This window comes from Bombina bombina, chromosome 1 (genome assembly GCF_027579735.1).
Source record: "Bombina bombina isolate aBomBom1 chromosome 1, aBomBom1.pri, whole genome shotgun sequence".
NCBI classification, from domain to species: Eukaryota; Metazoa; Chordata; class Amphibia; order Anura; family Bombinatoridae; genus Bombina; species Bombina bombina.
This window is the reverse complement of record NC_069499.1, coordinates 1351332423-1351355620: the sequence shown is the minus strand read 5'-3', so window position 1 is coordinate 1351355620 and position 23198 is coordinate 1351332423. Positions and strand designations below refer to the sequence as shown.

The 23198-nt window shown below is 39.2% G+C and overlaps 1 protein-coding gene across 1 annotated transcript in view; it reads right to left on the bottom strand.

Moving 5' to 3' along the window:
* The window catches only part of ASH1L (ASH1 like histone lysine methyltransferase), a 505039-nt gene that overhangs the window by 184322 nt on the left and 297519 nt on the right, over positions 1 to 23198 (bottom strand). The window contains exon 10 of the mRNA XM_053703215.1: positions 19687 to 19795. Coding sequence (XP_053559190.1) covers positions 19687 to 19795 — 109 coding nt within the window. The remainder of the gene's footprint in view (positions 1 to 19686; positions 19796 to 23198) is intronic.

Sequence of the window (23198 nt, the reverse complement as noted above, 5' to 3'; positions counted from 1 at the left end):
GTATGTGAAGGTAAGCATCCTTTAAGTCCACTGTGGTCATATATTGACCCTCTTGGATCATGGGTAGGATGGTTCGAATGGTTTCCATCTTGAACGATGGTACCCTTAGGAATTTGTTTAAGATCTTTAAGTCCAAGATTGGTCTGAAGGTTCCCTCTTTTTTGGGAACCACAAATAGATTTGAGTAAAATCCTTGTCCCTGTTCCGATCGCAGAACTGAGTGGATCACTCCCATGATTAAGAGGTCTTGTACACATTGTAGAAATGCCTCTCTCTTTACTAGGTTTGTTGATAACCTCGATAGATGGAACCTCCCTTGTGGAGGAGAGGTTTTGAAATCCAGAAGGTATCCCTGAGATATAATCTTCAACGTCCAGGGATCCTGCACATCTCTTGCCCAAGCCTGGGCGAAGAGAGAAAGTCTGCCCCCCACTAAATCAGTCTCCGGATAGGGGGCCCTGTCTTCATGCTGTCTTAGGGGCGGGAGTAGGCTTTCTGGCCTGCTTGCCCTTGTTCCATGACTGGTTGCCTTTCCAACCCTGTCTGTAACGAGCAGTAGTTCCTTCCTGTTTTGGAGCGGAGGAAGTTGATGCTGCTCCTGCCTTGAAGTTACGAAAGGCACGAAAATTAGACTGTTTGGCCTTTGGTTTGGCCCTGTCCTGAGGAAGGGCGTGGCCCTTACCTCCCGTAATGTCAGCAATAATTTCCTTCAAGCCGGGCCCGAATAAGGTCTGCCCTTTGAAAGGAATGTTAAGTAGCTTAGACTTGGAAGTTACATCCGCTGACCAGGATTTAAGCCAGAGCGCTCTGCGCGCCTGTATGGCGAATCCGGAATTTTTAGCCGTAAGTTTGGTTAGATGTACTACGGCATCTGAAACAAACGCATTAGCTTGCTTAAGGGTTCTAACTTTGCTCAAAGCCTCATCCAATGGCTCTGTGCGAATCGCCTCTTCCAGAGACTCAAACCAGAATGCCGCTGCAGCCGTGACAGGCGCAATGCATGCAAGAGGCTGCAATATAAAACCCTGTTGAACAAACATTTTCTTAAGAAAACCCTCTAATTTTTTATCCATTGGATCTGAGAAAGCACAGCTATCCTCCACCGGGATAGTGGTACGCATGGCTAAAGTAGAAACTGCTCCCTCCACCTTAGGGACCATCTGCCATAAGTCTCGTGTGGTGGCGTCTATAGGAAACATTTTTCTAAATATCGGGGGAGGGGAAAAAGGCACACCGGGTCTATCCCACTCCTTACTAATAATTTCTGTAAGTCTTTTTGGTATAGGAAAGACGTCAGTACACACCGGTACCACATAGTATCTATCCAACCTACACATTTTCTCTGGAATTGCCACCGTGTCGCAATAATTCAGAGCCGCTAATACCTCCCCTAGTAACACACGGAGGTTCTCAAGCTTAAATTTAAAATTTGAAATTTCGGAATCCGGTCTCCCCGGATCAGAACCGTCACCCACAGAATGAAGCTCACCGTCCTCATGTTCTGCAAATTGTGACGCAGTATAAGACATGGCTCTCGTGTCATCAGCGCGCTCTGTCCTTAACCCAGAGCTATCGCGCTTGCCCCTTAATTCGGGCATATTATATAATACTTCTTTCATAACATTAGCCATATCATGTAAAGTGATTTGTAAGGGCCTAGATGTACTTGGCGTCTCAATCCTACGCATCTCCCGAGCGGGAGACGCAGGTACTGACACGTGAGGAGAGTTAGGCGGCATAACTTCCCCCTCGTTGTCTGGTGATAGTTTCTCTATCGGTACAGATTGACTTTTATTCAAAGCAATATCAATACAATTGGTACACATCGTTCTATTGGGCTCCACATTGGCTTTTGAACATGATGAACAAACAGTTTCCTCTGAATCAGACATGTTTAAACAGACTTAGCAATGAAACTAGCAAGCTTGGAAATCACTTTCAATAAGTTTACAAGCAATATAAAAAACGCTGCAGCGCTTCAAAAATACAGATATAATTAAACAATTCTTGACAAGAAGTGTATTATTAGCAGAGGATTGCACCCATTAGCAAAAACATAATTTATGTAAGAACTTACCTGATAAATTCATTTCTTTCATATTAACAAGAGTCCATGAGCTAGTGACGTATGGGATATACATTCCTACCAGGAGGGGCAAAGTTTCCCAAACCTTAAAATGCCTATAAATACACCCCTCACCACACCCACAAATCAGTTTAACGAATAGCCAAGAAGTGGGGTGATAAGAAAAAAAGTGCGAAGCATATAAAATAAGGAATTGGAATAATTGTGCTTTATACAAAAAAATCATAACCACCACAAAAAAGGGTGGGCCTCATGGACTCTTGTTAATATGAAAGAAATGAATTTATCAGGTAAGTTCTTACATAAATTATGTTTTCTTTCATGTAATTAACAAGAGTCCATGAGCTAGTGACGTATGGGATAATGACTACCCAAGATGTGGATCTTTCCACACAAGAGTCACTAGAGAGGGAGGGATAAAATAAAGACAGCCAATTCCTGCTGAAAATAATCCACACCCAAAATAAAGATTAACAAAAAACATAAGCAGAAGATTCAAACTGAAACCGCTGCCTGAAGAACTTTTCTACCAAAAACTGCTTCAGAAGAAGAAAATACATCAAAATGGTAGAATTTAGTAAAAGTATGCAAAGAGGACCAAGTTGCTGCTTTGCAGATCTGGTCAACCGAAGCTTCATTCCTAAACGCCCAGGAAGTAGATACTGACCTAGTAGAATGAGCTGTAATTCTCTGAGGCGGAATTTTACCCGACTCAACATAGGCAAGATGAATTAAAGATTTCAACCAAGATGCCAAAGAAATGGCAGAAGCTTTCTGGCCTTTCCTAGAACCGGAAAAGATAACAAATAGACTAGAAGTCTTACAGAAAGATTTCGTAGCTTCAACATAATATTTCAAAGCTCTAACAACATCCAAAGAATGCAACGATTTCTCCTTAGAATTCTTAGGATTAGGACATAATGAAGGAACCACAAATTCTCTACTAATGTTGTTGGAATTCACAACTTTAGGTAAAAATTCAAAAGAAGTTCGCAACACCGCCTTATCCTGATGAAGAATCAGAAAAGGAGACTCACAAGAAAGAGCAGATAATTCAGAAACTCTTCTGGCAGAAGAGATGGCCAAAAGGAACAAAACTTTCCAAGAAAGTAATTTAATATCCAATGAATGCATAGGTTCAAATGGAGGAGCTTGAAGAGCCCCCAGAACCAAATTCAAACTCCAAGGAGGAGAAATTGACTTAATGACAGGCTTTATACGAACCAAAGCTTGTACAAAACAATGAATATCAGGAAGAATAGCAATCCTTCTGTGAAAAAGAACAGAAAGAGCAGAGATTTGACCTTTCAAGGAACTTGCGGACAAACCCTTATCTAAACCATCCTGAAGAAATTGTAATATTCTCGGTATTCTAAAAGAATGCCAAGAAAAAAGATGAGAAAGACACCAAGAAATATAAGTCTTCCAGACTCTATAATATATCTCTCTGGATACAGATTTACGAGCCTGTAACATAGTATTAATCACAGAGTCAGAGAAACCTCTTTGACCAAGAATCAAGCGTTCAATCTCCATACCTTTAAATTTAAGGATTTCAGATCCTGATGAAAAAAAGGACCTTGAGACAAAAGGTCTGGTCTTAACGGAAGAGTCCACGGTTGGCAAGAGGCCATCCGGACAAGATCCGCATACCAAAACCTGTGAGGCCATGCCGGAGCTACCAGCAGAACAAACGAGCATTCCTTCAGAATCTTGGAGATTACTCTTGGAAGAAGAACTAGAGGCGGAAAGATATAGGCAGGATGATACTTCCAAGGAAGTGAAAATGCATCCACTGCCTCCGCCTGAGGATCCCGGGATCTGGACAGATACCTGGGAAGTTTCTTGTTTAGATGAGAAGCCATCAGATCTATTTCTGGAAGTTCCCACATTTGAACAATCTGAAGAAATACCTCTGGGTGAAGAGACCATTCGCCCGGATGCAACGTTTGGCGACTGAGATAATCCGCTTTCCAATTGTCCATACCTGGGATATAAACCGCAGAGATTAGACAGGAGCTGGATTCCGCCCAAACCAAAAATTCGAGATACTTCTTTCATAGCCAGAGGACTGTGAGTCCCTCCTTGATGATTGATGTATGCCACAGTTGTGACATTGTCTTATCTGAAAACAATGAACAACTCTCTCTTCAGAAGAGGCCAAGACTGAAGAGCTCTGAAAATTGCACGGAGTTCCAAATTGATCGGAAATCTCACCTCCTGAGATTCCCAAACCCCTTGTGCCGTCAGATACCCCCACACAGCTCCCCAACCTGTAAGACTTGTATCTGTTGAGATTATAGTCCAGGTCGGAAGAACAAAGAAGCCCCCTGAACTGAACGATGGTGATCTGTCCACCATGTCAGAGAGTGTCGTAAAATCGGTTTAAAGATATGAATTGAGATATCTTTGAGTAATCCCTGCACCATTTGTTCAGCATACAGAGCTGAAGAGGTCGCATGTGAAAACGAGCAAAGGAGATCGCATCTGATGCGGCAGTCCTAAGACCCAACATTTCCATGCATAAGGCTACCAAAGGGAATGATTGTGACTGAAGGTTTTGACAAGCTGATATCAATGTTAAACTTCTCTTGTCTGACAAGGACAGAGTCATAGACACTGAATTTATCTAGAAATCTAAAAAGGTTACCCTTGTCTGAGGAATCAATGAACTGATTGGTAAATTGATCCTCCAACCATGAACTTGAAGAAACAACACAAGTCGATTCGTATGAGATTCTTCGAAAATGAGAAGACTGAGCAAGTACCAAGATATCGTCCAAATAAGGAAATACCAAAACCCTATTCTCTGATTACAGAAAGAAGGGCACCGAGAACCTTTGAAAAAAATTCTTGGAACTGAGGCTAGGCCAAACAGTAGAGCCACAAAACTGGTAATGCTTGTCTAAAAAGAGAATCTCAGACACTAAAAGTGATCTGGATGAATCGGAATATGCAGATACACATCCTGTAAATCTATTGTAGACATATAATGCCCTTGCTAAACAAAAGGCAGGATAGTCCTATAGTAACCATTTTGAATGTTGGTATCCTAACATAACGATTCAATAATGATAGATCCAGAACTGGTCTGAAGGAATTGACCTTCTTTGGTACAATGAAGAGATAAAATAAAACCCCAGCCCCTGTTCCAGAACTGGAACTGGCATAAATACTCCAGATCTGAAACACATTTCAGAAATGCTGAGCCTTGCTGTGTCGACTGGGACACGGGAAAGAAAAGAATCTCTTAGCCGGAGGCCTTAACTTGAAGCCAATTCTGTACCTTTCTGAAACAATGTTTCTGAAACCAGAGATTAAGAACGGAATTGATCCAAATTTCTTTGAAGAAAACGTAATCTGCCCCATACCAGCTGAGCTGGAATAAGGGCCGCACCTTCATAGGTACTTAGGAGCTGGCTATAGGTTTCTATAAGGCTTGGATATATTCCAAACTGGAAATAGTTTCCAAACTGATACCGCTCCTGAGGATGAAGGATCAGGCTTTTGTTCCTTGTTGTGAGGAAAGGAACGAAATGATTATTTACCCTGGAAAGAAAGGGAAAGCAAAGTTGACTTAGAAGACATGTCAGCATTCCAAGTTTAATCCATAAAGCTTTTCTAGCTAAAATAGCTAGAGACATATACCTGACATCAACTCTAATGATATCAAAAGATGGTATCACCAATAAAATTATTAGCATGTTATAGAATAATAATAATGCTATAAAATTATGATCTGTTACTTGTTGCGCTAAAGCTTCTAACCAAAAAGTTGAAGCTGCAGCAACATCCGCTAAAAATATAGCAGGTCTAAGAAGATTACCTGAACATAAGTAAGCTTTTCTTAGAAAGGATTCAATTTTCCTATCTAAAGGATCCTTAAATGAAGTACTATCTGCCATAGGAATAGTAGTACATTAGCAGGAGTAGAGACAGCCCCATAACCTTAGGGATTTTTGTCCCAAAAAACTCTAATCTGTCAGATGGCACAGGATATAATTTGCTTAAACGTCTAGAAGGAGTAAATAAATTACCCAAATTATTCCATTCCCTGGAAATTACTTCAGAAATAGCATCAGGGAGATAAAACACTTCTGGAATAACTACAGGAGATTTAAAAACCTTATTTAAACGTTTACATTTAGTATCAAGAGGACCAGAATCCTCTATTTCTAATGCAAGTAACACTTCTTTAAGTAAAGAACGAATAAATTCCATCTTGAACAAATACAAAGATTTATCAGCATCAACCTCTGAGACAGAAACCTCTGAACCAGAAGAACCATTATCAGTATCAGAATGATGATGTTCATTTAAAAATTCATCTGAAAAAAAGAGAAGTTTTAAAAGACTTTTATGTATACTAGAAGGAGAAATAACAGACATAGCCTTCTTAATGGATTTAAAAAATAAAATCTCTTATGTTATCATGAACACTCTGAAAATTAGATGTTGACGGACAGCAACAGGTAATGTAACAGTACTAAAGGAAATTTTATCTGCATTAATAAGTTTGACATGACATGCAATACAAATAACAGCTGGAGAAACAGATACCAAAAGTTTATAGCAGACTTAGCTTGGTAGCTCCAGCACTGTGCAGTGATTTTCCTGTAGTATCTTCTGACTCAGTTGCAACGTGGAACATCTTGCAATATGTAAAAGAAAAAAAACAACATATAAAGCAAAATTGATCAAATTCCTTAAATGACAGTTTCAGGAATGGGAAAAAAATGCCAGTGAACAAGCTTCTAGCAACCAGAAGCAATAAATAATGAGACTTAAATAATGTGGAGACAAAAATGACGCCCATATTTTTTAGCGCCAAAAAAGACGCCCACATTATTTGGCGCCTAAATGCTTTTGGCGCCAAAAATGACGCCACATCCGGAACGCCGACATCTTTGACGCAAAATAACGTCAAAAAATGACGCAACTTCCGGCGACACGTATGACGCCGGAAACGGAAAAGAATTTTTGCGCCAAAAAAGTCCGCGCCAAGAATGACGCAATAAAATGAAGCATTTTCAGCCCCCGCGAGCCTAACAGCCCACAGGGAAAAAAGTCAAATTTTTGAGGTAAGAAAAAATATGATAATTCAATGCATAATCCCAAATATGAAACTGACTGTCTGGAAATAAGGAAAGTTGAACATTCTGAGTCAAGGCAAATAAATGTTTGAATACATATATTTAGAACTTTATAAATAAAGTGCCCAACCATAGCTTAGAGTGTCACAGAAAATAAGACTTACTTACCCCAGGACACTCATCTACATGTTTGTAGAAAGCCAAACCAGTACTGAAACGAGAATCAGTAGAGGAAATGGTAAATATAAGAGTATATCGTCGATCTGAAAAGGGAGGTAAGAGATGAATCTCTACGACCGATAACAGAGAACCTTATGAAATAGACCCCGTAGAAGGAGATCACTGCATTCAATAGGCAATACTCTCTTCACATCCCTCTGACATTCACTGCACGCTGAGAGGAAAACCGGGCTCCAACTTGCTGCGGAGCGCATATCAACGTAGAATCTAGCACAAACTTACTTCACCACCTCCCTTGGAGGCAAAGTTTGTAAAACTGATTTGTGGGTGTGGTGAGGGGTGTATTTATAGGCATTTTAAGGTTTGGGAAACTTTGCCCCTCCTGGTAGGAATGTATATCCCATACGTCACTAGCTCATGGACTCTTGTTAATTACATGAAAGAAAGGATGATTAACCCCTCAATACCCAAAACGGATAAAACGGATATCAATTAAGATTTAACGCTTTTAATCACAGTCAAGCACACTGTCACAGATCTGCTGTGACTGATTACCTCCCTCAAAAATGAATTTTGCAGACCCCTGAGCTCTCTAGAGACGTCCTGGATCAAGGAGGAAGAAGCAGGAAGACTGTGCTAGAATTTTAACTGCGCAACAAGGCGCTAAAACAAGGTCCCTCCCACTCCTATTACAACAGTGGGAGCCCTGATATAACGGTTTCCATGTAGAAAATATATGTTAGCCATGTGGAAAAAAATCATGCCCAAGGAGATTTATCACCAAAGTACCTCACAAAAACGAATAACATGCCAGTAAACGTTTTATTAAAAAACAACATTTTCCAATGTCATGCAAAGTTATCACTAAGCCTGCTACCAGTCGCTACCACTGCAGATAAGGCTTAAGTATTATTTCAGTTTTAACAGTAAATTCTAGTCCCTAGAAAATAACTCGACTGCGCATACATTTATCAGCCTGATACCAGTTGCCACTACTGCATTTAAGGCTGTACTTACATCATACGGTAACAGCAGTATTTTCTTAGTCAATTCCATTCCCAGAAAATAATGTACTGCACATACCTCATTTGCGGAGGACCCCGCATGCTATTCCCAGTTTCTGAAGTTACCCCACTCCTCAGAATGTCGAGAACAGCCAGTGGATCTTAGTTACGCCTGCTAAGATCATAGAAAAAAACGCAGGCAGTTTCTTCTTCCAAATACTGCCTGATATAGAAAAACAGCACACTCCGGTGCCATTTAATATAACAAACTTTTGATTGAAGAATAGTTAGTAAAAACTCCAGCTCCTCTCGCGACCTCCTTCTTTGTTGAGGGTTGCAAGAGAATGACTGGATATGACATGTGAGGGGAGGATCTATATAGCAGCGCTGCTTGGGTGATCATCTTGCAACTTCCTGTTGGGAAGGAGAATATATCCCATAAGTAATGGATGACCCGTGGACTGAACACACTTAACAAGAGAAAGTACTATCACTTTAAGAACATAACACTCGCTTAAGAGAGAACCGCACTACTAGCCTGGAATAACCTCCCTATCCAGGATGACTACCCCTATGTACAGAGGTACAAACTCTATAGAATAAACCTAAATATATTCTATGGCATACACAGCAAGGGATAAAGGAAAACTTGATTTATTAAGAAACAAAGTGTAAATTTGTTGCACATTAGCCGTCATTCTGAAAAAAACTTAGGACTCTAAAACATTCCTCTATTATTCTAAGGAATGGTAAATTGACCAGAGCTATCTGGTTACAGACGAGTCCAACACTGCTCCGATCTCCGACAAAGCAGTTAAGAAAGTGTGGGTCACATGACCGGAGCCAACTATAGCCAAAATGGCGCCTTCTCTTGGACATCGCGCTACATTTTTAACACAAACATATGTTTGTCCAAAAAATAATAAAAATTGCGCCGCTCCATTAGACTTTCAAGAAAAACGGAGAAGGCGTCTCACGAACAGTCCAAAAATTGAAGATAATAAAATCTTACTGTGTATGAAGAGAGTTTAACCTGAAACACAAAACCTCATACATATGAAATAAAATACAGGCTTGCAATGCACGCTAGAGGAATACTTAACCCCTCAAGGCTACATTAATGCCATAATAAAAACGGCAGCAAACCCTTAAATTTTGTGATACTATTATCACTAAAAATCCTCATTCAGGAAATACTATAATCAATGTATTAACCCCTGAAGCAGTACTTGTCTCCTGTCACACAGTGCCCGCGTCCTGCCTGAAATACTCCATAAAGGATATAAAAGTCCCAAAAACTGTTGCAGCTTTTTAAATACCCTTAAGTGCATGTCCCCCACACAAAGAAGACCAACACACTTACCTGCATCTAGCCCCCCGGCAGGAGGACAGCTCACCTTGTTTGAGAGGCACACCTCCTCACATAGACCCATGGAAAACAAAAAAGACTGAATAATCCTAATCAGGCTTTAAGGGTAGGGCAGCAACAACTATTTGGAGGCGTAGTGAGGATTATACCCCACAAGTTTCCAATTGCTTAAAAGCCACCATTGCTCTAATGAAGAGACTGACATGGACTACGGCTAAACCCCAGGAAGGAGCAGAACAGATAAAATCTTCACCAAATCTTCGAACCAGATCTTGCGAGGCCAGGCAGGAGCAATTAGAATCACTGACGCTCTCTCCTATTTGATACGAGAAATGACTTGTGGAAGGAGAGCAAACGAGAGCAAACAGGTATGCTAGACCGAAATTCCAAGGAACCTCCAGAGCATCTATCAGAGCGGCCTGAAGATCTCTTGATCTATACTTTGGAAGCTTGGTGTTTTGACGAGACGCCATCAGATCCAACTCCGGAACCTCCCACCTGAGGGTTATCCTTGAGAAGGCTTCCGGATGGAGAGCCCACTCCCCGGGATGAAAAATCTGTCTGCTCAGAAAATCCACTCCCAATTGTCCACTCCTGGAATGTGGATGGCAGATAGAAGACAATCATGAGCTTCCGCCAACTGCAGAATGCAAGTCACCTCCTTCATGGCCAAGGAACTCTGAGTTCCTCCCTGGTGGTTGATGTAAGCCACTGAGGTGATGTTGTCCGATTGGAATTTGATAAACCGGAGTAAAAATAATTGAGGCCAAGCTGTCAAGGCATTGAAGATTGCTCTCAACTCCAACATGTTTATGGGAAGGGAAGACTCTTCTCGAGACCACAAACCCTGAGCTTTTAGTGAACCCCAAACAGCTCCCCAGCCGAACAGGCTGGCATCCATAGTCACAATCACCCAGGAAGGTCTCAGGAAGCAAGTGCCCCAAGACAGATATTCCTGTGAAATCCACCACGAGAGAGAGTCTCTTATTAGTGGATCCAGATTTATCATCTGCGATAGATCTAAATGGTCTCCGTTCCATTACTGCCAAAAGACCCCCCAGAACCATTGTGAATATTATGGGAGCCGTGGCAAGACCAAACGGAACTGCAGCAAACTGAAAATGCTTGTCCAGATAGGCAAACCTTAAAAACTGGTGATGATCCCTGTGAATGGGAACGTGTAAATATGCGTCCTTCAGGTCTATGGTCATCATAAACTGACCTTCATGAACCAATGGAAGAATGGAACGAATAGTTTCCATCTTGAAGGACGGAACCCTGAGGAATTTGTTGTGGCACTTAAGATCTAGGATGGGACGGAAAGTTCCCTCCTTTTTGGGAACCACAAATAGATTTGAATAGAATCCTTGACCTTGTTTCTCTAGTTGGACTGGAACAATAACTCCCAGGGATGATAGGTCCTCTATGCAATTTAAGAGGGCCTCCCTCTTTACCTGGTTTGTGGATAGTCTTGACAGGAGAAATCTGCCCCTTGGAGGGCAAGACTTGAATCCTAATTTGTAACCCTGGGATACTATGTCCACAGCCCACGGATCTGGGACATCGAGTATCCAAGCCTGCTGAAAAAAGGAAAACCTGCCACCCACTTGATTCAAAATTGGATTGGCGGCGAACCCTTTATGCTGATTTAGAGTCCGCGAAGGCTTCTTGTTTTGCTTCCCCTTATTCCAAGGCTGACTGGACCTCCAAGAGGTCTTGGCTTGCTCTGGTTTGGAAGAAGAGGATGTTCTCAAGGAAAGTCAGCACCTCTCACCAAACTATGGGGCACAGAAAAGGGATTAGCCAGATCCCGGCATCATATTCCAAATTCAAAAAGATTTCCAGCCTCCAAATAATGACTAAGAACCAATTGCTGATTTAAAAAGTTGTTGTTGCTACATTATGGACCCTGTATAAGTGAATAAAGGTTCTTTTACTTATTATTTGGAGGCTGGAAATCTTTTTGAATTTGGAAGAAGAGGAGGAAGAAGTCGGTCCTTTAAAGTTACGAAAGGAGCGAAAATTAGCATTCAGTCAACCCTTAGGTCTATTCTTCTTGTCCTGAGGAAGGAAAGATCCCTTTCCACCCATAATTTCCGAAATAATTTCCGCCAGACCAGTCCAAATAGAGTCTTATCTTTAGAAGGTAAAGACAAAAGTTTGGCTTTTGAAGTTACATCAGCCAACCAGGATTCTAACCACAGAGCTCTGCGAGCTAGAACAGTAAATCTAGACATCTTAGCTCCCAGTCTAATTACCTGCATGTTAGCATTGCAGATAAAGGTATTGGCCAGTTTAAGAGCTTTGATCCTATCCTGGATGTCCTCTATTGTAGTCTCCTCTGATATCAGATCAGACAAGGAGTCACACCAATAAGATGCTGCACCCGCAACCGTAGCAATAATTGCAGCAGGTTGCCACTGTAATCCTTGATGGCTGTACATCTTTTTTACGTAAGCCTCTAGCTTCTTATCCATAGGATACCATCCTCTATAGGAATGGTAGTTATAGGAATGGTAGTTATTTTAGCCAGAGTTGAGATAGCTCCCCCTACTTTAGGCATCGTGCGCCATGAGTCACGAATGGAGTCAGCAACAGGAAGCATATTTTTAAAAACTGGGGAAGGGGTAAAAAAAAACCTGGCTTATCCCATTCCTGAGCTATAATTTCAGACATCTTGTCTGGAACAGGAAAAACATCCACAGAAGAGGGAGAATCATAAACTCTATTAGGTTTAGAAGACTTTTTAGGGTTGACAGCAACCGAAGGTTCAGAGTCGTCTAAAGTAGCTAGAACCTCGTTCGGAAGAAACCGGAGATGTTCAAGCTTAAATCTGAAATTAACTTCTTCAGATTCTGAAGTTTTTCCCCCATTGAGTCTGAGATCTCACCTTCACAAGCTACTGAAGTATCCTCCTCATCAGACATTTGGGAAAGGTTGACCAATACAGATTTAGAGGGGTCAGAAACCTTACTAGCAGAAATATGTCTAGATTTCCTCTTACACTTACCCGAAGTAGGGAAACTAGATAAAGCAGCAGACACCGCAGAAGTTATCTGTGCAGCAAAATCTCCTGGCAAATAAACACCCCCAGCAGGTTGAGAGGGACCGCAGGGCACTGTATGTGAAACCATTAAGGCTTGGGACGTTTGAAGAGAAAGTAAAGGCATATCCAGAACAGCATTATCCTGAGAGACAATAGGCTCAGAAGAGAGTAATTTATCTTTGTATTTTAAAGTCTTAGCTAAGCATGAGGAACAAAATTGCATAGGCAAAACAATTTGGGCCTCTAAACATAATAAACATTTATCCAAAGAAACAGAATCTTGGTCTGTATCCATAGCTGAAAAGGTCCCAATAATAATTGAAAAAATGAAAGTAACCGTTATGTCACTTTAAGAGAGGAGTCTTAAAACGTATAATGCTAAAAAGTAATTAGGATTATTTAAATAAAAGTCCCTTACACATCTATACCTCAGCAAGCTGAGGAGTCTTACCACACCGGGACCGGAGTTTATATAGGATTGCAGGGAGACTCTCGCATGCAGATCCGCTGTCAGAATGGCTGTCAGAGCTGTGAGCAACCGGTTTGAAAAACTCAAGCAGAGCCAGCAAAGCGATCGCTAAAACACATGCATTGACCTTTTACTCCGCTCTATAATGAAGAGAAACGGAAAAGCGGAGGTCACGTGATCAGACCTCAGAAAAGAAACTGCACCACTAAAAAGCGACCAGTACAAACTAAAGTCTCAGATAATGAATACTCCGTTATAATTAACCCCATTCTTACTTGACTTTTTAGGGAAGGAGAAATAAATACAGTATAATGCTTATATACCCTAATTAACCCTTCAGCCAGTCTCTCAATAAAAAGGGGGAAATTAACCCTTTAAATATTTACATACATCAGTGCCTGCCAAACCGCCCATGTTAACCCCTAAAGGTCATATACATGTCCCAGTTGATGATCCACTAGAGGAATTAACCGCTAAGCAGGGCAGGAACAGCTTCTTAGGTGTGATAGACAGTCCACTCTCTATCAGGGAACTAAAGAAAAAGAAAGAGCAGAGTAACCAACCCTGGCTTTCTATAAAGAGGTAGCAATAATGTTAGAAAATGGTGAGGTTATCTTTGCTTTATTTCTAACTGCTAGTAGCCACCATTACTCTTACTAAAGAGATTGACACAGACACAGCATAGCCCCAATCCTTGCTTGCAGGGAAAATGACCCATTAAAGGATTAAATATCTTCAGACACCATCTTCGCACATCCTCCATTGACAGAGGCAAAGAGAATGATTGGGCATTATGGGTAAGGGAAGTTACACTTAACAGCTTTGCCTCCTCCTGCTGGCCAGGAGTTGAATAGCCCCACTAGTAATTGGAATGAAGTTGTGGACTCTCCATGCCATAGGAAAGAAAAATACATTTGTCATAAAAAAAAATCTACTGCTTATTTGAAATTCAGAGTAAGTGTTAAATCATTGTCTTTTTATTATGTGCTTGTTAATGATATAATTCTACTGCATTGAGTGGTTCTTTAACACCCCCCTAACCCCACCCCCCTGGTAACTCGGGTATTTCAGCCTTCTAATGGCTGTGAAACAGGAGGAAGTCGACTTGGCTATTTACACCTGTCTAAAGAAGTTTGAGTTGGAGATGTTTACTAAATGTGATCACCTCTCATCTGTTGTTCGGTCTATCACAGCACAGTGTATGGTTACTAAAACTGCAAAGTAGGCCACCGCCACCAAGAGTTATTACGGTCTGGATCCAGACATAGCAGTCTTAAATACAGCAATTGCAAAAAAGGAGGTGTGTATGCTGTGAACAAGCTAGACCAGAAATGCCTTTCTCCTAATTGCACTTCTCACAATTAGTGCAATAATGTCTAAAAGAAGAAAAAAAGGTGATTGGAGAAGGCGCCAAAGGCTATCTGGTGTTTAGGCCTCAATAATAAATTTTAAATTTAAATTTTAGATTCCAGAAAAAAATGCATAAAGCATATAATATTAGCTGACTTTCAAGGGGGTATGTTAGAAACGAATCAAACAAATAATCCACCACTGTTGTGATAGTAAGGCAATTCACTGGTTACAATTTGATAAATAACATTTATTGAAAAGCAAACACATAATTAAAAAACATTTAATAAATTTCTAATTTAATAGAACAGTACATAAGCTTCACTTTAACATAAAAACCATATGGCAATATTCCTCCACAATAAAAAATAGCACTCAATCTCAGTTAACCTAATAGATAACAGGCTTTCTAAGTGTACCTAATAATCACAGTATAATAATAAAATGCTAAAACCAATATGCAGGGTAAGAAGTAGGGCTAATCGTTTCTGCTCGCTAGTTTGGAACCGGATGTTGTAAACCTGATACACTGTCTGTAATGCTATTGGTGACTTAATTTTGACAGGCACAGTCTCTCAATTCGCAGTTGATAGGACTCCAAATAGATCGTTTTTTGTTTATGATGAAGGTGAAATCACAACAGTTCCTAAAGTGCAATATAACCGAAAGAATTCAAAACTTCACCCTAACTTTTAAGGGTCCTTTGGAAAAGTCAGTAATGAGCACTTACCCGGTGCTCCGGAGCTATGGGCGGGGCTTTGTCTTCCGCTCACCTGTAACGCACCTTGTGTATCTTTTCGTCGGTGACAATCTTACATTTATTCGGTAAGTAGATTGTAAGCTTCAAAGTGTGCACACTTTCGATCCTCCTTAGATGAATGCTCCTACCGTCTTTGCTCTGTAGTCAAATCCACTTGGTTCTGGCATTACGGTCCTGGGAGCTTCTTGATTACAAGTCTTTTTTTGAAAACAAGCAGGATACTGGTATGGTCTACGCGTTTCAGCTCACCAGGGAGCCTTTATCAATCTCATCAGCAGGAGATAATCTGTGCATTGTATTTATATTACAATACATTTAAATTTGCTCCTTTCAGAATTATTGCATTTAAGCTTTGCACTCTCATTTGTATTTTAATACATTTAAATTTTGATCTAGCAGTGATTTTACACATTGAACTGGTGCACATGCTTAGTAGGATCCTGTTCCCCTAGAAAGTGTGTATACAAAAATTCTGAAAAATGTAATAATGTAAGTAAATTGTCTTAAAACCGCATGTTCTTTCGGAATCATAAAGGTTTATTTTGAAGTGAGTGTCCTTTTAAGTTTCAAGAAGTTTAATCAGTGATTTTTTTGATAACTGTGAAACGAATTAGAAAAGTTATTACTCTTATATTACTATAATAATTCTTATTAGAAAATACTCTTATAAATGTCCAGATATTTATCAGTAAAGACAGCAGGCCTTAAGATTATTTAAAATGATGGCCATCCAACCTAAAATTAAAAAACTAAAAAATCCCATGTATGACGTAGGCATGGGCATTTGGATGCTTTGTTAGAAAGAAGGCTGAAGCTGGCAGCCTTCAGCTCTTTTTGGAGCCGGATTCCTTCTTGTGAAAGTGCAACAAACTAAGATCGGCACGAATCCAGATCTTAGTATATTGTACTTTCACAAGAAAGAATCCGGCTTCAAAAAATGCCAAAGGCTGTGAGCCGCCATCTTTTTCCGCATCTGGATGCTAACAAAGCATCCGATTGCCCATTCGAAATATTACAACAAAAATATAAATATCACTCACTACAGCTTTCTTTAAAACAATTCAACCTAGAGACTGTAAGATCTGCACAGCAGGATCCTCCTCCTCTTGTATTTGTTTAGTATGTTTAACGTATCCGTATATTTTTTTTACCATGAATCAGTGTCAATAAAGGTATTCATGTACCCAGTGCTACCGACTTTTGGTGGCACTTTAAATATTATACTAAAAATACAAATAATTTGTAATTGTAATTAAAAATGCTTATTTCTATTTGGAACACTACATGTATTCTAGCATATGACCTCAGCATAACCTGAAAACAAGCATGCAGCCATAAACTATCCTAAGTAATGATGTAACTGCTACGCTTGAAATTTAACATTAAAATACAAAAAAACAAAAAAATAAAAACAAGAAAAATAAACCCCACAAAAAAACCCCACAACAATTATAGAGAATAGATTGCTCTAACAGAGAAAACATTCTTTTCCCAGAACAGGCTGCATGCTTTTCACTCTACTGCAGCCCAGACAAGAAATTTGTACATTGCCTCTGAAACAACTTGTCCTGAGTAGAGGAACAAAAAGATTGCTGCAGGTGAGCTAGAGCCGTCCTTTTTTTAAAGCTTCTGAGTGGGTGTAATTCGGTTCTTGACAATTACTGAATTGGCTTCTACAGTGAGTGACAAAAAGCAGTTAAAGTATAAAGATTCTCTGTCAAGCAGCAAGGTTAACTGTGACCTTGTGTCACTATGCAGTAGTAATTCTCCTAGGGAGAACTCAGCATCCGTATCTTCTTCCTCATCCTCAAATGTACATGACAAGTTTAAAATAAAGTTTTATAGTGTGAAAATATATTTATTTTTTATATTAGCAATCAGACTGCTGTAATTTCTGTAGGTGAGCATGCACATTTTAAAAGGGACAGTAAATTCAAAATTAAACTTTCTTGATTCAGATAGAGCATGCAATTTTAAACAACTTTCCAATTGACTTTTATCATTAAAATTTGCTTTGTTCGCTTGGTGGTATTTTTGAAAAGCTAAACCTAGGTAGGCTCAAACTGATTTCTAAACCGTTGAAAACTGCCCCTTAGCTCAGAGCATTTTGAAAGTTTTTCACAGTTAGATAGTACTAGTTCATGTGTGTGTCATTTAGATAACATTGTGCTCACTCCCGTGGAGTTATTTAGGCGTCTGCACTGATTGGCTAAACTGCATGTCTGTCAAAAGCACTGATATAAGGTGGCAGTCTGCAGAGGCTTAGATACAAGGTAATCACATAGGTAAAACAAATATTAATATAAATGTGTTGGTTATGCAAAACTGGTGAATGGGTAATAAAGGGATTTATACAAATTCTGGTGTAGACTGTCCCTTTAACATCACTTGGAATTAGTAAAGGGATACATACTTTGAGATTAACGGTTTTCAGCTGTATGAATAGTTTTCTTTTCTTTTCTCTCTCTGCACTTCCTTGCTTTAGATATGAGCTGTTAGAAATGTTTATCCAACTATTTTGATTAGTTGTGTACTGAATATTACGAATTCATAATTAAGACATTATTTCTCTGATGCACAAGCACTTGGATAACAAAATCTTACTGGTAATCAGGGTAAGCCTTTTAAAGCCTGTGTCTAGTGTGGTAAATTTATTTCCAAGAATCCCAGGGTGGAGACAACTTATTGGTAATTTGGATGTTATAGCAGACGATGAAAAAAGGTTTACTGTTCCCTGAAGAGTGGAAATGTTTTTTCATGGAACAAAAAATTAAAAAGGTGGCTGAGAAATAATTCCTCTATATATGGAAGAGTTACATAGTTTCTTTTGTTACACCCAAGAAAGTTTTTTTTTAATCTTTGTTTTACCTGAAAAGGGCATTTAAAAATGTATTGCAATGAACAAACATGTTTCTGTACTAAATAAACAAACCATTGTTATACTAGATTTAAAGAAAAAGTCTACTCCAGAATTCTTATTGTTTAAAATATAGATAATTCCTTTATTAACTATTTCCCAGTTTTGCATAACCAAAACGGTTATTGTAATATACTTTTTACCTCTGTCACTACCTTGTATCTAAGCCTCTGCAGACTGCTCCCTTATTTCAGTTCTTTAGACAGACTTTTAGCCACAGTAACCTCTCATAACACCTTGAACGTGAGCACAATGGTATCTATATGCCACACATGAACTAACACCCTCTAGCTGTGAAAAAAGGAAAAACTGTCAAATCATTTAGATAAGAGGCGGTCTTCAAGGGCTTAGAAATTAGCATATGAGCCTAACAAGGTTTAGCTTTCAACAAAGAATACCAACACAAAAAAGCAAATGTGATAAAAGTAAATTGGAAAGTTGTATGCCCTATCTGAATCATGAAAGTTTAATTTTGACTACACTCTCCCTTTAAGGATAGAGAAGCCTGAGGAAACAGTCAGGAGAGCCGAGAAACGCGTTGCGCTACTGTGTTTTAATATACATAGGGTACATGTTGCGCTCTTTTGTTTTTTAAAACAAATTTGTAAAATAAAATCTTATTTTTTGAGATTTTTGGAAGTCTGAGCTTTAATGATCCATTTTACAGCAATAGGAGCAGTCAAGCGGATTTCCCCTGCTCTTTGGATCAGTGAGCTGGGACACAGAGTTCCCAGTACGCCCCACTAAGCACAATTGGGTGCTGCCACACTTGTGAGTATGTTTTGATAAGTATATACCAATCTCTCCTATCATCAGTGTTACACTAGGAGGAGCCCTTGTTTGTGATTCCCTTTTACAGAAGTCTATTGAGTGAGCAGTGTTTTCACCCAAGGAGCAGCCATCAATTATTGCCTGATCCAGGGAAGGGATCCATACGGAGTCCTTGGAAAGACACAGAATACCATTGGACTTTTTTTTTATCAGATAAGACATTACTTAAACCTATTTGGGTTTATGTTCATAGGTGTTAATATTTAAACCTTTTTTTATTTTTAAGTGTGTATCTTATTCTGTGTTTTTATTTTATGCACACAAGTGTTTTTAATGCTTTTTTCCCAGTTTAATTATTAATAGTATTTTTGTTTATTATTATTTTTTATAGATTGTTGATTTTTACTATATTATCTTTATCACTTCACTTTGTGCAGGAAACAATTGAGTATCATAATTATACCAGGTGATTAGTAAATAGCGCCCCCTAAAGTTGTAGCATTTCTTTTTGTTATCAACAGTTGAGATCAAGGATATATTGCAGCCTTCCATCAATAAATCTGTGTAAGATGGTCCTTAGCAACCATTGAGAATGAATACTTAATTTAAATATAAACAGCTTATCCTGCTATGACACTAACCGATTTAAACAGTCTTCTACACAACCCTTCTCCAACAGGTTTTCAGGTTTCTTACAGTTGCATGTGGTGGCTTCATAGCCAGACAGAGGCTTCACATCTACGTACACATCTTAAAAAAAGAAAATAAGTTTTACATTGAGCAAAAAATAGAAGAAAACGTAATTACACTGAATATATAGAAAATGAATTAATATAACAATAAGGAAAGATAAAGAAATAATGTATAAAATGGCAAATACCAAGACATTAATTGGGGAGCAGAGAAAAGTTAATGAAAAGCACATGAAAGAAACAAAAGATAGCAGCTATTAACAGAGAGAAAGACAATGATGTGTAAAGAAGTAAGGGGGCATACACTGTGTGAAGCAGTGACAAGGAAGCTGTCATTAACTGGAACAGAGAGAATAAATATTCTTTGCAATCAAGAGAGAAATTGAAACATACTTTGCTTGAGGGGAACGAGAAGGAAGCAAGTAGACGTATAAAAGAGAATGATACAGGTATTACCTAGAGGAGAATGATGGAGGTAAGGAAGCAGATGACATGAGAGAGAACGGCAATGACAGCAGACATTACATGAACACTAAATGTAGGAGAGAATTAGGCAGTACATGATGAATTGTGATAAAGAGCTGGTACTATATGGAAGAGTGGAGGAAGTGCAGATAACTTGCAACAGGGAGACAGAAGACATAAGGGAAAGTTAAATATAGAAAGGTGGCTCACTGGGTCTGCAAGCTGCACCTATGAGGTCCCTTAAGGAATTAAATACAGGTGCCTTTGTAAATAAGTAGGAAGACATATGTATGTGGTAAAAAAATGGCAATAAAAATAATATTGACTTCAATTAATATTATGTCACACAGTGTCGGTAGTGGCTGATTAGGCACTCCTCTTGTGAGAGTGTTTGGAATTTTCTAGCAGTTCTTAGAGGAGTTATCCAGCTTTTACTCTGTTGAATTTAAAAGATCTCTGATGTGAAATACTTGCAGATTTGTCTTACTACAAGAGACAAAGTATCAGCAGCCCAATGGCAAATTTACTCCACTACACACACTAACCCAATCAATCTCGTACCTCTGTAACAGTGATCCTCCCACTCCAATAACACTTTACACACAAAGCCTCTTATTCATAATTTACCCAGCCCCTAATCTGATTAACCTTGCCTGCTCAGGACAATTACTTCCCCTCACCAGAAAACTGTGACTAACCACAGGATTAGGGAATATAGCCTGCAACCACATTTTGGCCATGGTGAAATTATACCTGCAACCAATTCCACTTGAAAACAATGTGATGTAAATGATAGCGCTCAATAGGGCTAGTCATAGAAGCTTGTCAGATTGCCAAGGGACCCAGTTGTAAAGCAGAGATCATGATCCAAAAGAAAATTGAGCCTTGTTTATCTTTACTTTCCAAACATTTCGATAGTGGGTGTTTCTGCCATTAAGATCTATAGTTGTGCGAAGTAGGCTTGTGCATTTGGATCCTTTGTTAGGATCTGAATGCGGAAATATTTGGCTCCTTTCAGAGCCGGATTGATTCTGGTGCAAGATCACCACATTAAGATCTGGATCTGCACAGATCTTAACGTGATCTTGCACCAGAATCAATCATGTTTAAAAAAAGACTTCCCCATTCAGATTCTAACGAAGGATCCAAATGCACAAGCCTAGTGGTAAGTACCCAATTCAAGCGCATGAAACAAAAGCTTGTTGTCAAGAGATTCAAACAAATACAAAGCAACATTTTCAGACATATGCTTGAAACACAGTAAAGCGTAAAATATTCACATAGCTGTTTTATCATACAAAAGCGAATGGTACAAGAGGTATTTTAGAAACTTAGCAGACAAAACGAGGGGTGGACCATGGGTGATCTGGAGGGTGTAATCATGGTTCAGCCAAGCATGTGGAATTCATAAACATATTCTGAGAAAGAGGACCACAAAGCACTCTGCATTCATAAGAGAATAAAGATAGGTAACGCTAAAACACAATTAAATTTATATAAAAAAACAAACATTAAAATATATTTTTGATATACAGTATGTAAGTAAATCACTGCATAACAGCAGCATACAAAACACATGCTTTAAAAACCTTAAAAATGTCACTGTTAGCACCTCTTGATTGCTGTTTATCTTATTAACTCTGTTGTGGCCACTTAGAAACAAATATAAATGAGCTACTTATATCTATCAATCACGGTGCAGCATGTAGGAGGGTCTACACTATATCCTCTCTAGTGTTAGTGTACAAACTACAGCAGGTACATGTCCGAGAGACATTTCACAAACAAACTCATAATGCAGCTGGGTGCTGTGTTAACAATTCACAGTTATCAAGAAGAGTCCCAAGAGGTTCAGGATTGCAAATGTAAATGACAAGTTGCTTGGTAACAATCAGTCTGTGATGATATAGGCAGTATTTCCCCCAGTAAAGCAACTCAACATCTACATACCCTAATAATGATGGAAGGGTATGGACGTCCAGAGTGCAATAGTAAGCAATAAAGAAACAGAAGTAACAGCTCTGCAAGAAAGTGTGCATTTGTTTTGCTGCATAGAATACTATAAAAATTTGCTTAAGTAGGAAGAGTGCCCTATTTATAACCTAGATTATGAGTTTTGCGCTAGACAGTGTGCGAAACCAACGCCAAAAAATGTGCACTCTCCATAGAGCTGCCATTACGAGTTACTGAAAAACCTCATTGTGCTGTGCGCTACTGTGCGTTAAGCTCCATACCGCACAAACGCTAAGGGCTGAGTTTACGTGCTCGTGCACGCTTTCCCCCATAGACATTAATGGGGAGAGAGTGTTAGAAAAAAAACTAACACCTGCGATCACGGAATTGAGATCGCTGTAACGCAACCCCATTGATGAAGTTATGTTTAAACCTAACACCCTAACACAATCCCCTAGTCTAAACACCCCTAGTCCGCGACATTGCCGACACAAAATAAAGTTATTAACCCATATTCTGCCGCTCCCCGACACTAATAAAAATGATTAACCCCTATTCCACCGCTTCCCGTCACTAATAAAAATTATTAACCCCTATTGCGTGTCTGCGATGTTGGGGAGTGCTGGAATAGGGGATTAAAGGGACACTGAACCCAAAAAATTTTTTTGTGATTCAGATAGAGCATGCAATTTTAAGCAACTTTCTAATTTACTCCTATTATGAAATTTTCTTCGTTCACTTTCTATCTTTATTTGAAAAAGGCATTGAAGCTTTTTTTTTTGGTTCAGACCTCTGGACAGAACTTTTTTATTGGTGGATGAATTTATCCACCAATCAGCAAGAATAACCCAGGTTATTCACCAAAAATGGGCAGGCATCTAAATTTACATTTCAAATGAAGATACCAAGAGAATGAAGAAAATTTGATAATAGGAGTAAATTAGAAAGTTGCTTAAAATTGCATGCTCTATCTGAATCACAAAAAAATTTTTTGGGTTCAGTGTCCCTTTAATCCCCTATTCCAGCACTCCCCAACATCGCAG